We start from the raw sequence: 12,936 nt of genomic DNA on the forward strand, positions 1-12,936 counted from the left end.
TGGTCAATGGGACAATTGAGGTAGTGTTGTTGTCCTACAGTAGCAGGAAGACTATAGGGAAAAAGGGTGATTTAGATTGAGAAAACCACTCTCCAAGGCTGTTAGTGTATGCTGTAGCCTGCCTGCATCCCTAAGATAGGGTTATGTTTCTATTCATATACAGCCTTCCCTGTAGCTCAGTTGGTAGAGCATGGTGTTTGCAACGCCAGGGTTGTGGGTTCGATTCCCACGGGGGGCCAGCACAGAAATGAAATGTGTGAAGTTGTATGAAATGTATGTATTCACTACTGTAAGTCGCTCTGGATAAGAGCGTCTGCTAAATGACTTAAATGTAATATTCTATATGATAGCCATTGTGTACTTACTGTCTGTGGCCTAGATAAAAGGCTGTTAAAATGAACTCAGAACCTCTATAATGAAGTCTCTTATGGAAATGTACATTATATACAATGAGTATACCTTCCTAATATGTCTATGTCATGGAAAAAGATGGTGTTCTTAAGGTTTTGTATACACAGTGTATATACTATATATATGCCTATATGATCAGTATTTAAGATCCTGTTAATGTCAAGCCCATAGAGTGTAATAAAGAAACACAGCTACTGATCTAACAGGCCTTTGCAACTGTGTGGGTCCCACAGTGTGCTTTTCGGTCTCCACCACTCCACTTAAATCCTCATCTTCTAGGACTTACTGAAATTCATATTGGCTGCCTCTGCAAGATAAATGTAAATCGCATTCCCTTATATTTGCTATTTATCAGGATGCAACAGCATCCTCACTTTCAGCAGGAAAAATATCTCTCACCCGCATACAAACAACCTTGCATTTAAATAGCATTTTTATTGTCCTCCCTAGCCTTTCACCTATGAGAGGGGGAATAATGTTGCCTCTCTGGGAGGAGAGAGAGAGAGGGAGAGAGAGAGAGAGAGAGAGAGAGAGAGAGAGAGAGAGAGAGAGAGAGAGAGAGAGAGGGGGATAGGGTATAGAGGGAGAGAGATGCAAATAGAAAGAAGGAGAGGAAGACAGAGGTGATGTCAGGCCTAAAGGGAGAGAGAAAGAGTGAATTGGAGAGAATGTGAAAAGAGTGAGAGAGATGTCCAATGGTCAACAGAGAAATCTAAATAAATAATATAATAGTATCTTGAGGTCAGGAATACAAAGAATAGATTTGATAATGTCCAATAATACCAAGTACCATTTGACAACAGAAAGCCAATCAAAGTAAATGAACGAGCAACCAAGTTAACCAATGAGTCCTTATAATATCAAATTTCACATGATGCATCTCACCATGTTGTAGGTCTATCTGTATTCTCAGTAATCACAAGGACATCCTATCATTTTGATAACCATGCACCTGTCATAACCCCTATGTCTGGTTTCTCAAATTCCCATTGTTCAGTACAGTACTGTATTGTATTCTGAATTATTTTACCTCCAGACAGTTTCGGCTAGCGATAGCCCTACCTAACCACCAGGAGGCACTGCGTGAGATAACTCAAACACCTTTTAAGGGGCTTAAGGGCTATTGAGTCCATTCTTCCAATGGAGCACCACAGAGAAAGAGAAGAGGAGGACGGAGGAGGGCTTTCCACTCATCTGAACCACTGAAACTCTACTACCTACAATTACTATTACCAGACCAGGAAGACTCGTATTTTCTTATTTCCACGCTTCCAGCGCTGGGAGAAGAAGAAGAAGAAGAAGTAGAAGAAGAAGAAGAAAAAGAAAACAGCAAGAAGAAGAACAAGAAATAGCAAGAACAAGAAGAAAATAGCAAGAAGAAGAAGAAAATAGCAAGAAGAGGAAGAAGACGAAGAAGAAAATAGCAAGAAGAAGAAGAAGAAGAAGAAGAAACAAAATGAATAAATAAGTAAATGTATGCTAAAAAAAACATTCCGCCAGTGGATATGATTTAAATTCGCCTGATTTTCTTGGCAGGTCTCATCTTTTTCTCTTCTAAAGCTTCTTACTTTTTTTTTGATTCTTGCCAAATTGAAACAGCATCTGTATTTAGGATGAGTTCTAATTAACAAGTATGTACCCCCTTCTCCCCTTCCCCCCGCTTTCCCTCTCTCTAAGTATGGAAGTGATGTAAATATATGCATTCATCCTTTTTGATATGTTGACACCGGAGCTTGCCAGCTGACACGGTGCCCAGTGAAGGAGCTTAATACCCCCAAGTTTTCATAATGTAGGAGACTAAGGAGGCACAAGTCTCTCTCTCTCTCTCTCTCTCTCTCTCTCTCTCTCTCTATATATATATATATATATATATATATATTTCTCTCTCATTGACATTCAGGTGCACAGTGTCTTGTCAAAAGCAAGAGGGGGCTGGGAGAGGGAGAGAGAGAGGGAGCCAAAAACATCTCCCCTGGTAAATGTTTTTTTTTTTGGCAACTCCTGTGCAGGCTTCTTAAATATTCATCCCCTTTTTAAAAAGTGGCTGCTGTGCTAATGGAAGTGCTGTGGTGAGGGGAGAGGGAGTGAGAGAGAGAGGGAGAAAGAGAGAGAAAGAGAGAGAGAACAGGAGGGAGGGAAAGAGGGAGAGGAGAGGGCCCCCTCCCCTTATCTCGGGCAGACAGTTGTCAGGAATCACTAGTGAGGCCTGAGTTAGTGCACGCGGCGCAGGCAGGCAGGCCTGGGGATATGGATCAAAGGGAGAGCCGGGGAGCGCTACAGTGGCTCTGATCCCCTAGTGCTGAAACCCCAGCCTTATTCGCTCACATACACACACCCAAACACACACACCCAAACACACACTCCCCGACATCAAATGCTAGCCAGAGCTCTTCCGCCATTCCAAAACACAAATCTTCCTCCACCACCACAGCAATTGAAATTAAGAAGGAAAAACCTTGACTTTTTTCTCAGTATTTTTGTGTTTGTGCTTTTGTTGACTTTTATGATGAATTTATGGGTTTAGTTGGGGTTTGTTTGTGGGTAATTGTTTGTTTATCTGTGACGGGTCAACAAGTTGTGTGTCCTGACAGCGAGGGATTAGGGGACCAACATTGTGCCTGTCATCTGACGTTTCAAATAGGAAACAGTCTGACAATGGGGTGACCGAAAATAGCCAAATAGATTTTTTTTAAACTTGGTTCAATAAGATCAGCTTTATTTCATCAAGAATCCAAGGCTGTAACAGAATGACTGGGAGCCAGGCTGCATACATATCAAATGCACTTTCCCATCACAAGGCTAGCATTTTCATATTGTAATTTTCTCACTCAATAATACTTGGAATTGGTCGCATTCTACTGCTAGTTTCCTACATGAAAGTCAGTAATTCTTTCGCATTCAATTTGAAAGGGGGGAGGCACAAAACGTATTGTGTGTGCATCAGATGCCAAAAGCAATATGCACTATCCAAATTGAAATTGAATTATTGCCTGTCAGAGAGCATGGACATTATGCTATTTTCAAGCTCATTATTTGGAAATACACCCGACGTTGTTATCTCATGTAAATGATTGGAAACATGACGGAGGGGTCAAGATGGTTGATCTCGCAATGAAAACGCTAATGCAGTGATATCATAAACTGCATTTTTTTTAAATGTATTTCTCATGCTATTCCTTTCAACCCCCCTTTGCTCAGAATGAGAGTGCATGTTGTCATGTCATCAAAAACAGACAAATTATTCCATTTCAAGTAAGTTTTATACAACTATTTTGTTGTTTATGGGCTTTCTAGAGGTTAAATCCCAGGGCTCATACTTAATTTAAAAAAATGCTACAAATTGTGGTGAGAAACCTGTCTTATAAGCCTTCCCTCATTACCCTGAGCTCAGACTGGACAGGCTCATGTATAAGATGATAGGCTGTCTAACACCTACTGAGATATGGAGAGTTAGAGACACATGTTCAAGACTGGAAAATCACTCCCTACCTCTGACTGGTAGGGACAAAAGGGGCTTAATGGAACTAGTCTAAGTCTTAGCCATACCAGCCATCAATTTTACCAGGACAAAGCTAGATATAACTACAATAGAGGGTGGGGGGAGAGAGAGGGAGATTACATTTTAAATAAATAACAAACAATTTGAGTTTGGTATAAGAGAGGTAATAGATGGCAGCCTCCTGTAACATTCAATGGATGGCAGCCTCCTGTAACATTCAATGGATGGCAGCCTCCTGTAACATTCAATGGATGGCAGCCTCCTGTAACATTCAATGGATGGCAGCCTCCAGCAACATTCAATGGATGGCAGCCTCCTGTAACATTCAAGGATGGCAGCCTCCTGTAACATTCAATGGATGGCAGCCTCCTGTATCATTCAATGGATGGCAGCCTCCTGTATCATTCAATGGATGGCAGCCTCCTGTAACATTCAATGGATGGCAGCCTCCTGTAACATTCAATGGATGACAGCCTCCTGTAACATTCAATGGATGGCAGCCTCCAGCAACATTCAATGGATGGCAGCCTCCTGTAACACTCAAGGATGGCAGCCTCCTGTAACATTCAATGGATGGCAGCCTCCTGTATCATTCAATGGATGGCAGCCTCCTGTATCATTCAATGGATGGCAGCCTCCTGTAACATTCAATGGATGGCAGTCTCCAGTAACATCCAATGGATGGCAGCTTCCTGTAACATTCAATGGATGGCAGCCTCCTGCAACATTCAATGGATGGCAGCCTCAAGCAACATTCAATGGATGGCAGCCTCCAGTGACATTCAATGGATGGCAGCCTCCAGTAACATTCAATGGATGGCAGCCTCCAGTGACATTCAATGGATGGCAGCCTCCAGTAACATTCCATGGATGGCAGCCTCCAGTAACATTCCATGGATGGCAGCCTCCAGTAACATTCAATGGATGGCAGCCTCCAGTATCGTTCAATGGATGGCAGCCTCCAGTAACATTCCATGGATGGCAGCCTCCAGTAACATTCCATGGATGGCAGCCTCCAGTAACATTCAATGGATGGCAGCCTCCAGTAACGTTCAATGGATGGTAGCCTCCTGTAACATTCAATGGATGGCAGCCTCCAGTGACATTCAATGGATGGCAGCCTCCTGTAACATTCAATGGATGGCAGCCTCCTGCAACATTCAAAGGATGGCAGACTCCAGCTACATTCAATGGATGGCCTCCAGCAACATTCAATGGATGGCAGACTCCAGTAACATTCAATGGATGGCAGCCTCCTGTAACATTCAATGGATGGCAGCCTCCAGTGACATTCAATGGATGGCAGCCTCCAGTAACATTCCATGGATGGCAGACTCCAGTAACATTCAATGGATGGCAGCCTCCAGTAACGTTCAATGGATGGCAGCCTCCTGTAACATTCAATGGATGGCAGCCTCCAGTAACATTCAAGGATGGCAGCCTCCTGTAACATTCAATGGATGGCAGCCTCCTGTAACATTCAATGGATGGCAGCCTCCTGCAACATTCAATGGATGGCAGACTCCAGCTACATTCAATGGATGGCAGCCTCCAGTAACATTCAATGGATGGCAGCCTCCTGTAACATTCAATGGATGGCAGCCTCCTGCAACATTCAATGGATGGCAGACTCCAGCTACATTCAATGGATGGCAGCCTCCAGTAACATTCAATGGATGGCAGCCTCCTGTAACATTCAATGGATGGCAGCCTCCAGTGACATTCAATGGATGGCAGCCTCCAGTGACATTCAATGGATGGCAGCCTCCAGTAACATTCAATGGATGGCAGCCTCCAGTGACATTCAATGGATGGCAGCCTCCAGTAACATTCAATGGATGGCAGCCTCCTGCAACATTCAATGGATTGCAGCCTCCTGCAACATTCAATGGATGGCAGCCTCCAGTAACATTCAATGGATGGCAGGTACGCAGTATGCAGATTGCTATTGTCTATAACAGGTTCTATCAGAATCGGGGAATTAAATAAGCAATAGAATGTGGTTGGAACAGGTTTTTCATGTAGTGCACAAAAGGGAGGGAAAAGAAGGTGCAGCTGGCTTGTGTTTACATCTACAGTACAGTACTTGGCAATTCTACGTGCTGCTTACTGGTGTTGACAACATAAATGCACTTTATTTAAAGTGCATTTAGAATCGCTGCACACTTTACATTAAAACAATAATAAAATAACATATAAAGCAACAAAAGAAAAATCGCCAGCTACAAAGGTGAGGTTTTAAAAGTTATTTAAAAACCTCAATAGTATGCATTTGTACACTAACACCAACCCACTAAAATAAAGTTGTGTGGGACAGTATGGAATATGTGCAAATACCAGTATTGCTTCAAGACAAAATGCTTGTCCTGGTACAAAAATTGGGGGAATAAATATTTTGTGGGGCTGATGTTAGTTGCATAAACCACAGTTGGATCAAAGTAAAGCTCTTCCCATTGCAAGCTTTGTCAAACCAATTACAACCAACAAGACACAAACTCCCTAAAACACCTTAGTCTTGTAACGAGGAAAGGAAATGAACAAACAACCGCTTTGGAACAGAAATGTTCCTTTGGGAAAGAAGAAGCTGTAAAGGCTGGATTGGCTGAAGAGTGTTCCTCTGCTCACACCCCCAATAACACACAACAACAAACTACAACAAAAGCATAGGGGAATAAAATCATTTTATTTACACACACACACACACTCTCACGTGCATTTCCATATAGATTCCCGTGCTTTGGCACTGTATGGGCTAATCATACTGGGGAAAGCTGCATCTCCTCCCATATGTTCCTGCCTGCTGTAAAGGAAATATTCTCTCTGCTGTGCGCATATAGAACGCTTTATTAAAGGCATACAGAAGGATTGGGGAAATAGTAGCCCACACTGAGGACAGAGAAAAATACTCCACAGAGAGAAAGAGAGAGATGGGAAAAGCAGAACATTTTAGGGAGAGAGTGAGGGAGATTTAAAAGAAAGAGAAGAAGAGGAGGAATTTCGATTTAGAAAAAAAAGAGGGGGGCAGCTTCTTCAGCATATGCTATGAGCCTTCCCTGCAGAAAAGGGGGGAGACGGGGAAGGAGAGAAGGGGAGGAGAGGATAATATTTGTGTCTGCAGGGGCATGGCCAGGGGTTGCTTGCGCAGAGCGCAGTGTGGTGGTCTGGAGGGCTGAACTGTGATAGTCCTGCTGTCAGGGAGGACATTAATTTCTCCCACAATGAGAGGTTGATGGGATTGCCACATGTCACATGGGGACCTGGGCGAAGGGGTAAGAGAGAGAGAAAGACAGCGAGAAAGAGAGAGGAGAGAGCAAGAGAGGGGAGTTGAGAAGAGCTAGATAGAGCTGCTAAGACTGGAGAAATGTACAACTTTTTTACACCCACACACACCTTTACAATAGCACCCATGTAGAGCAATGTATTAGAATGGATGGGTTGTGAATCGCTGACCCATCAACTCATTTCTCTGTTGCTGACACAACTTCCATTGTTACGGATTTCATGTCTTTTTCTGAGGTGCTGTGAATTAACATCACGTGATTGAAATGTTTCTGTCACTTCAAATGCAAATGAAACACGTCTTCTTAAATTCTTAGAGTAATGTTATTCGAAATGAATTTACAAAATACAAGAGTTCAGTTATTTACTATTAGAATAAAATGTAATAAAAAAAAATCACCTTCAAATGCCTTTGCTAATACATAAATGCATACGTATGCAAAATCAAAGTAAAGGCCTCTCTTAATAGAAAAATCTCTTCTTGCCCATACAGTAGGCTTGGGAACTATAGCGTCATAATCCCTAATGTAAAACAGGGAAGTCTTGTTATTTTATCTGTTCTACCGGCGAACAAGCAAGGGAGAGAGGGAGTCACGTTAATAATCATAAGGAAAAGCCAACCCATGTCCCTGATATTTATGCAGGTTTGCAGCGCTAAACATTAGCCTCCCAAAGCCCCACCACTACGATTAACAATCAGAAAACGCTGAGGAACGTGCCTGTTATCCCCCAACTCTCCAGTACAAGAGAAAATCTCTTTTTTGTCACCCAAATCCTTCATTCTTTCTTCTCTTCTCCGCCGAAAAAAAGAGAGGAAGTATTACCAGTTTTCTCAATCTGCTTTGAGAAATATTTCAGGGGGGGGGGGGGGGCTCGCAATAAAATATGTGTGAATGCGGGGGTAATTGCGGACAAATGTGGCATTGAATTAAATTTGAGACTCTTTAAACACCATTTCAATCTTATTTTCTGCTTGTTAGTCAGATCTTGTTGCTCCGGGTGGGCTGGACTGCCCAGTTTTGGTGAGTAATTGCATATAATTTCCTCCTCACCAGTGGTTTGCATCAACATCTGTCCTATTCTCTATTCTGTGGCCGTTAAAAATCAAACCCGATCAGAAATTCTAATTTTCAATGGTTATTGTTCAAGATGCCGTGAGAGAATAAAGTGGACAATTCCTATTTGCCTCCCACACGGACGCACACACACACACACACACACACAAGCACGCACGCACACACAACAATAGCATTGCGGACGATAGAGGGGAAAGGAAATATTAAAGGCCTCTGACACCAATTGATTACAGCGGTGTAACATTCCCTTATTGAGTCCACTGTCCTCTAATAAGAGATGACCAAGAAAAGAAAGACTCTTATGTAAAGACCCGATGGACCTCCCACAGAAGAGGCAGAACAGGCTTGTTAACATCAAGTTATCACTTAGAATCTGAGGAAGAAGCTCTATAACATTAAAACGGTATACCTGTCTCATTGAATAATGCTTTAACGTTCAATGATGAATTCATCTCTATTTTCTGAGTGAAAAATACATAATGCCTAGGTCATTTACCATGCAGTATTCATCTATGGAAGTTTGTCTTGGGTAGCTAAGGCTTATTTTGTTTTATCAGTTACAATGCATTAGGACAGAGCGCTTTGACAGCGACGTCTGTTAATTCCGAAAACGATGTCGGTAGACACAGCTCGACAATTGCGTGAAAAGACTCATTAGTTGAGTGTGATTACGTCTTTTCTTTTCTAGGATATCTTCGTATTAGTTGTTTCCCTGTAGTGCCTACTGAGTCGAGCGAAGGATTTGTCTAACATGGTTGTAGGTTTGAAGTTCAAACTCTAATTCATTTAGAATCCACGTGTCGAACAATCGTCCTCATTTGATTTGAGGCTCAGGGATGTGGGATGAAATTAATTGTCAAACATTATCATCCAAAATCCCCCTGTAGCAAGAGGATATTGGTATCTTCTGTACTTGACACGTTTACAGTCAAAGCCACGAGAGACCCTCTTAATCAGAGACAAGCCACTGGGCATTACTCTATCAAAAGCAGACACTGGGTTTCCGAGGTACGACAAAAACACAACTCTTCTCCTAGTTGCGAGAATGCATGATTTGGACTTATGCAATCAACAATCATAGCATTTGTCAGAGATCCTAATAAACAATAACAATAAACAGTGGGAGAAGAAAAAACCTATCAATTGAAATTCGTTTTCTGGCGCTGTAGAAAGAATAGTCCTTCTCTTTACAGCACAAGATTTAGATTTGAATTGAATGGGACGTGGAAAAGTATACTCTCTTCAGAGTGTTTTTTTTTATAGGTTGCAGGTACGGTTCTTAGTACGGAAGAATTTTCCTCACACACCAATGTGACTTGTACACACACGACTTGTACACACACCCTCAAGAGCAGTGGAATAATACCGCCACACAAACACACAGATCCACACACCCTGACATGCCACCATATGAACCCCAGCACCTACCTGTGGGGAGAGGCCGTTGCTGACGGGGTTCATGTGGTTACTGGGTGCCGAGGGGCTCATGAAGGAGTCGGAGTAGCTGGAGAAGCCATGACGGTTGGACGACAGGCCGTAGGCTGATCCGCCGTCCCCGCCCGACAGCCCTCCCTGGTGCATGGTGGACGGTGGTAATGGCTGAGGGCGGTGAACCGTGCCACTAACGTCTGGGGTTTATACAGAAGGAGGACCAGGGAGAAATCACATTTAAGGTCATGGGTGATGATCACATACATAGCACCATAGGAATGTAATATCATCTTAGCGCTACTGGGTGTTTTGTAACAGTTCGAATCAAGTACGTGACTCAGATGTCATCTATGCGCCACGAGACCGTTAGCTCACTGACCTAAATCCTATGCATTAGCTCAAGGAGCTACAGTAACATTCGCCTTCAGATCTCAGACAAGGTTAAAATACATTAGCATTAGCTCACACTAGCACTACGTGGCTAAACAACTTTGATAATGGTACCTCAACACTACATGTTAGGACCATGTGTTCGCAGGTGGTGGTAGAGATGTCTATACCTTGTGATAGTGTGGTTGTGGGGTAGCCGGAATCTTGGAGCTGGTAGGTGGGTAGCGTGGGCATGCCGCTGCCTGGGAATCCGCCCGGCAACAGGTGATTGAACGCCGCCAACTGATTGGCTCCCGCTTGCTTACGCCACCTGGCCCTTCGGTTGCTGAACCACACCTAGAGAGACAGAGGATTTTCATGAATGAATGAGAGACTGCACGGCAGGAAGGAGGAAAAGAAAAAGAGAAAAAAATAGAAAACAAAGACTTAAAAGGGAGGAAGGCAGACCAAGGCAAAGAACCTGCAATTAACAGTTTAACTGTTCATTCAAACTGGTTGACCCAGTGTTATTTTGAGGGTGATAATCGCTATCGCGTCAATCAAACACATTTAAATCTAAATTAACACCATCAGTGTGAGGGCCCCACACACCATTGGCAAAATTACTGCAAAAAAAAACCTGCTTCAATTAACAGCGGCTTGCTGATGACTAGTTTCAGATGTGCTGGTGTTGGAATACATCAAATAAAAAAATTATGGAACGGCTGGGTTGAAAGGCTGATTCACACCGTGTGCGTCCCAAATAAAATCAATTTTCCCTATAGTGCACTACCATTGAACAGAGATCTATGGGCCCTGGTCAAAGTAGTGCACTACCTTTAAACAGAGATCTACGGGCTCTGGTCAAAGTCGTGCACTATCTTTGAACAGAGATCTGTGGACACTAAAGGGAATAGGGTGCCATTTGGGACAAAGACAAAATGAGATGAATTTGATGTGAAAATAGGAAATAGGTTTGGGCTTAAGGTTTTGCCGGCATTATACACTAAGTGTACAAAACATTAAGAACTCGCTTTCCATGACAGACTGACCAGGTAAATCCAGGTGAAACCTATGATCCCTTATTGATGTCACTTGTTAAATCCACTTCAATCAAGTGTAGATGAAGGGGAGGAGACAGGTTAAAGAAGGATTTTTAAGCCTTGAGACAATTAAGACATGGATTGTGCATGTGTGCTATTCAGAGGGTGTATGGGCAAGACAAAAGATTTAAGTGCCTTTGAATGGGGTATGGTAGTAGGTGCCAGGTGCACTGGTTTGTGTCAAGAACTGCAACGCTGCTGGGTTTTTCACCCTGCACAGTTTCCTGTGTGTATCAAGTATGATCCACCACCCAAAGGACATCCAGCCAACTTGACACAACTGTGGGAAGCATTGGAGTCAGCATTGAAGTCAACATGGGCTAGCATCCCTGTGGAACGCCTTCGAGTCCATGCGTGACGAATTGAGGCTGTTCTGAGGGCAAAAGGGGGAGGTGCAACTCAGTATTAGGAAGTTGTTCCTGATAAACAAGCATTGTATGTGTCTTTGAGCATCTAGTCAACGCTGTCTCAAACTGCAGCCATCAAGACAAACACAGGTCAGACACTCAAGGTGAACATGAATCTTGTCATGCATCAAAAATGGGCAGTAAGGGATCTTTCCCCTCCCTAACCCACCTATGTGTGTTTAAACAACCAGTTAAAGGCTCTGGGCTTGTGTACAGATGTAGGATCTTAATTTGAGCCAGTTTGCTACAGAAGGAACATAATCCTGCACCAACAGGAAATGTGAATTATTTTGTGGATTATAACTCTTCGACATTTTTATAGGGGTTGATCCATCTTTCTTAAGGGAAAATCAAGTGAAAATTACAAACTTCAGGAGCCTTTTTAAACCTCAAATACACTACAAGTTTTAAACGTCCTGCATTGCGGGAAAGTTATCCTGCAACAGGGTGATCAAATTAAGATCCTAAATCTGTTGGTATGTTTCTACATATGCGGTAGTAGACTGTAGGCCTGTGTCATTGATCTATAGCTCTTGGGGCCGATTCATCAGCACTTAATACACTGTCTGTGCAGTTAATCTCCTGTTGTCTCCCAAATGGGCCCGGCCCATTGAGAGGGCCGCTGAAAGAAGGATACAATGGAGGCTTGGCTTGAATGGGCCACAAAGAGGCCTTTTTAAACAGGCTCTCTCTCAGCCCCAGCAACGCTACCTTTCAACTGGCTCGCATGGATGGATGGATGGCCTAGGACAGGGATGCACATTTGTGCTCCACTGCTCACACACACACACACACACGCGTCCATATGGCTTGGCCAGATCAGGTCCGAAAACACAGATGCTTCTCTTGCGTGATTGCTGAATAACATTACTGTGAGAGAATCTTAACTTCAGAGAAGTGTGTCAAACTCTACATTTACACACCATTCTCCCATAGACATCAATAAATTACTTCTTCTCGACAAAAAGTTTCATCTTAATTTAACCCTACAGTTTATGCAAAAGTGATAGGCCCAAACTGATATTCCAGGTGCTAACCCCCCCCCCCCCCCCCCCCCAGACTCAGCAGGACTTCGGCCTCACCCACTCCCCCAGCTAAAGCTCCCTCAGCCCCCCGTGCCCTCCTGTCCCTCTTGTATTGTCAGCCTCCCTCTCCACTCCAATAGGCCCAGATTAAGCAGATTGGTAAATGAAAGAGCAGTGCGTGGCTATAGGCACAAATTACCCATCTTTCAACTCCACAGGAAACTAATTGCCGGGTCTTAATTAATCGTGACAAATAAAAGAGAGAAACCTTGTACAAGTACGAGCCTACACGCAGATGGATAGCCTACACACCACACCCGAACACGCACGATTAGG

At 43.3% G+C, this 12,936-nt stretch overlaps 1 protein-coding gene across 2 annotated transcripts in view; it reads right to left on the reverse strand.

Moving 5' to 3' along the window:
- The window catches only part of LOC106572214 (paired box protein Pax-7), a 65,055-nt gene that overhangs the window by 14,756 nt on the left and 37,363 nt on the right, over positions 1–12,936 (reverse strand). For both annotated transcript variants that reach the window (XM_014146200.3, XM_014146199.3), the window contains exons 7-8: positions 10,257–10,422; positions 9,694–9,893 (exon numbers count right to left, since the gene is read on the reverse strand). In XM_014146200.3, coding sequence (XP_014001675.1) covers positions 9,694–9,893; positions 10,257–10,422 — 366 coding nt within the window. The remainder of the gene's footprint in view (positions 1–9,693; positions 9,894–10,256; positions 10,423–12,936) is intronic.

The sequence above is a fragment of the Salmo salar genome, chromosome 15 (genome assembly GCF_965601325.2).
Source record: "Salmo salar chromosome 15, fSalSal1, whole genome shotgun sequence".
NCBI lineage: Eukaryota > Metazoa > Chordata > Actinopteri > Salmoniformes > Salmonidae > Salmo > Salmo salar.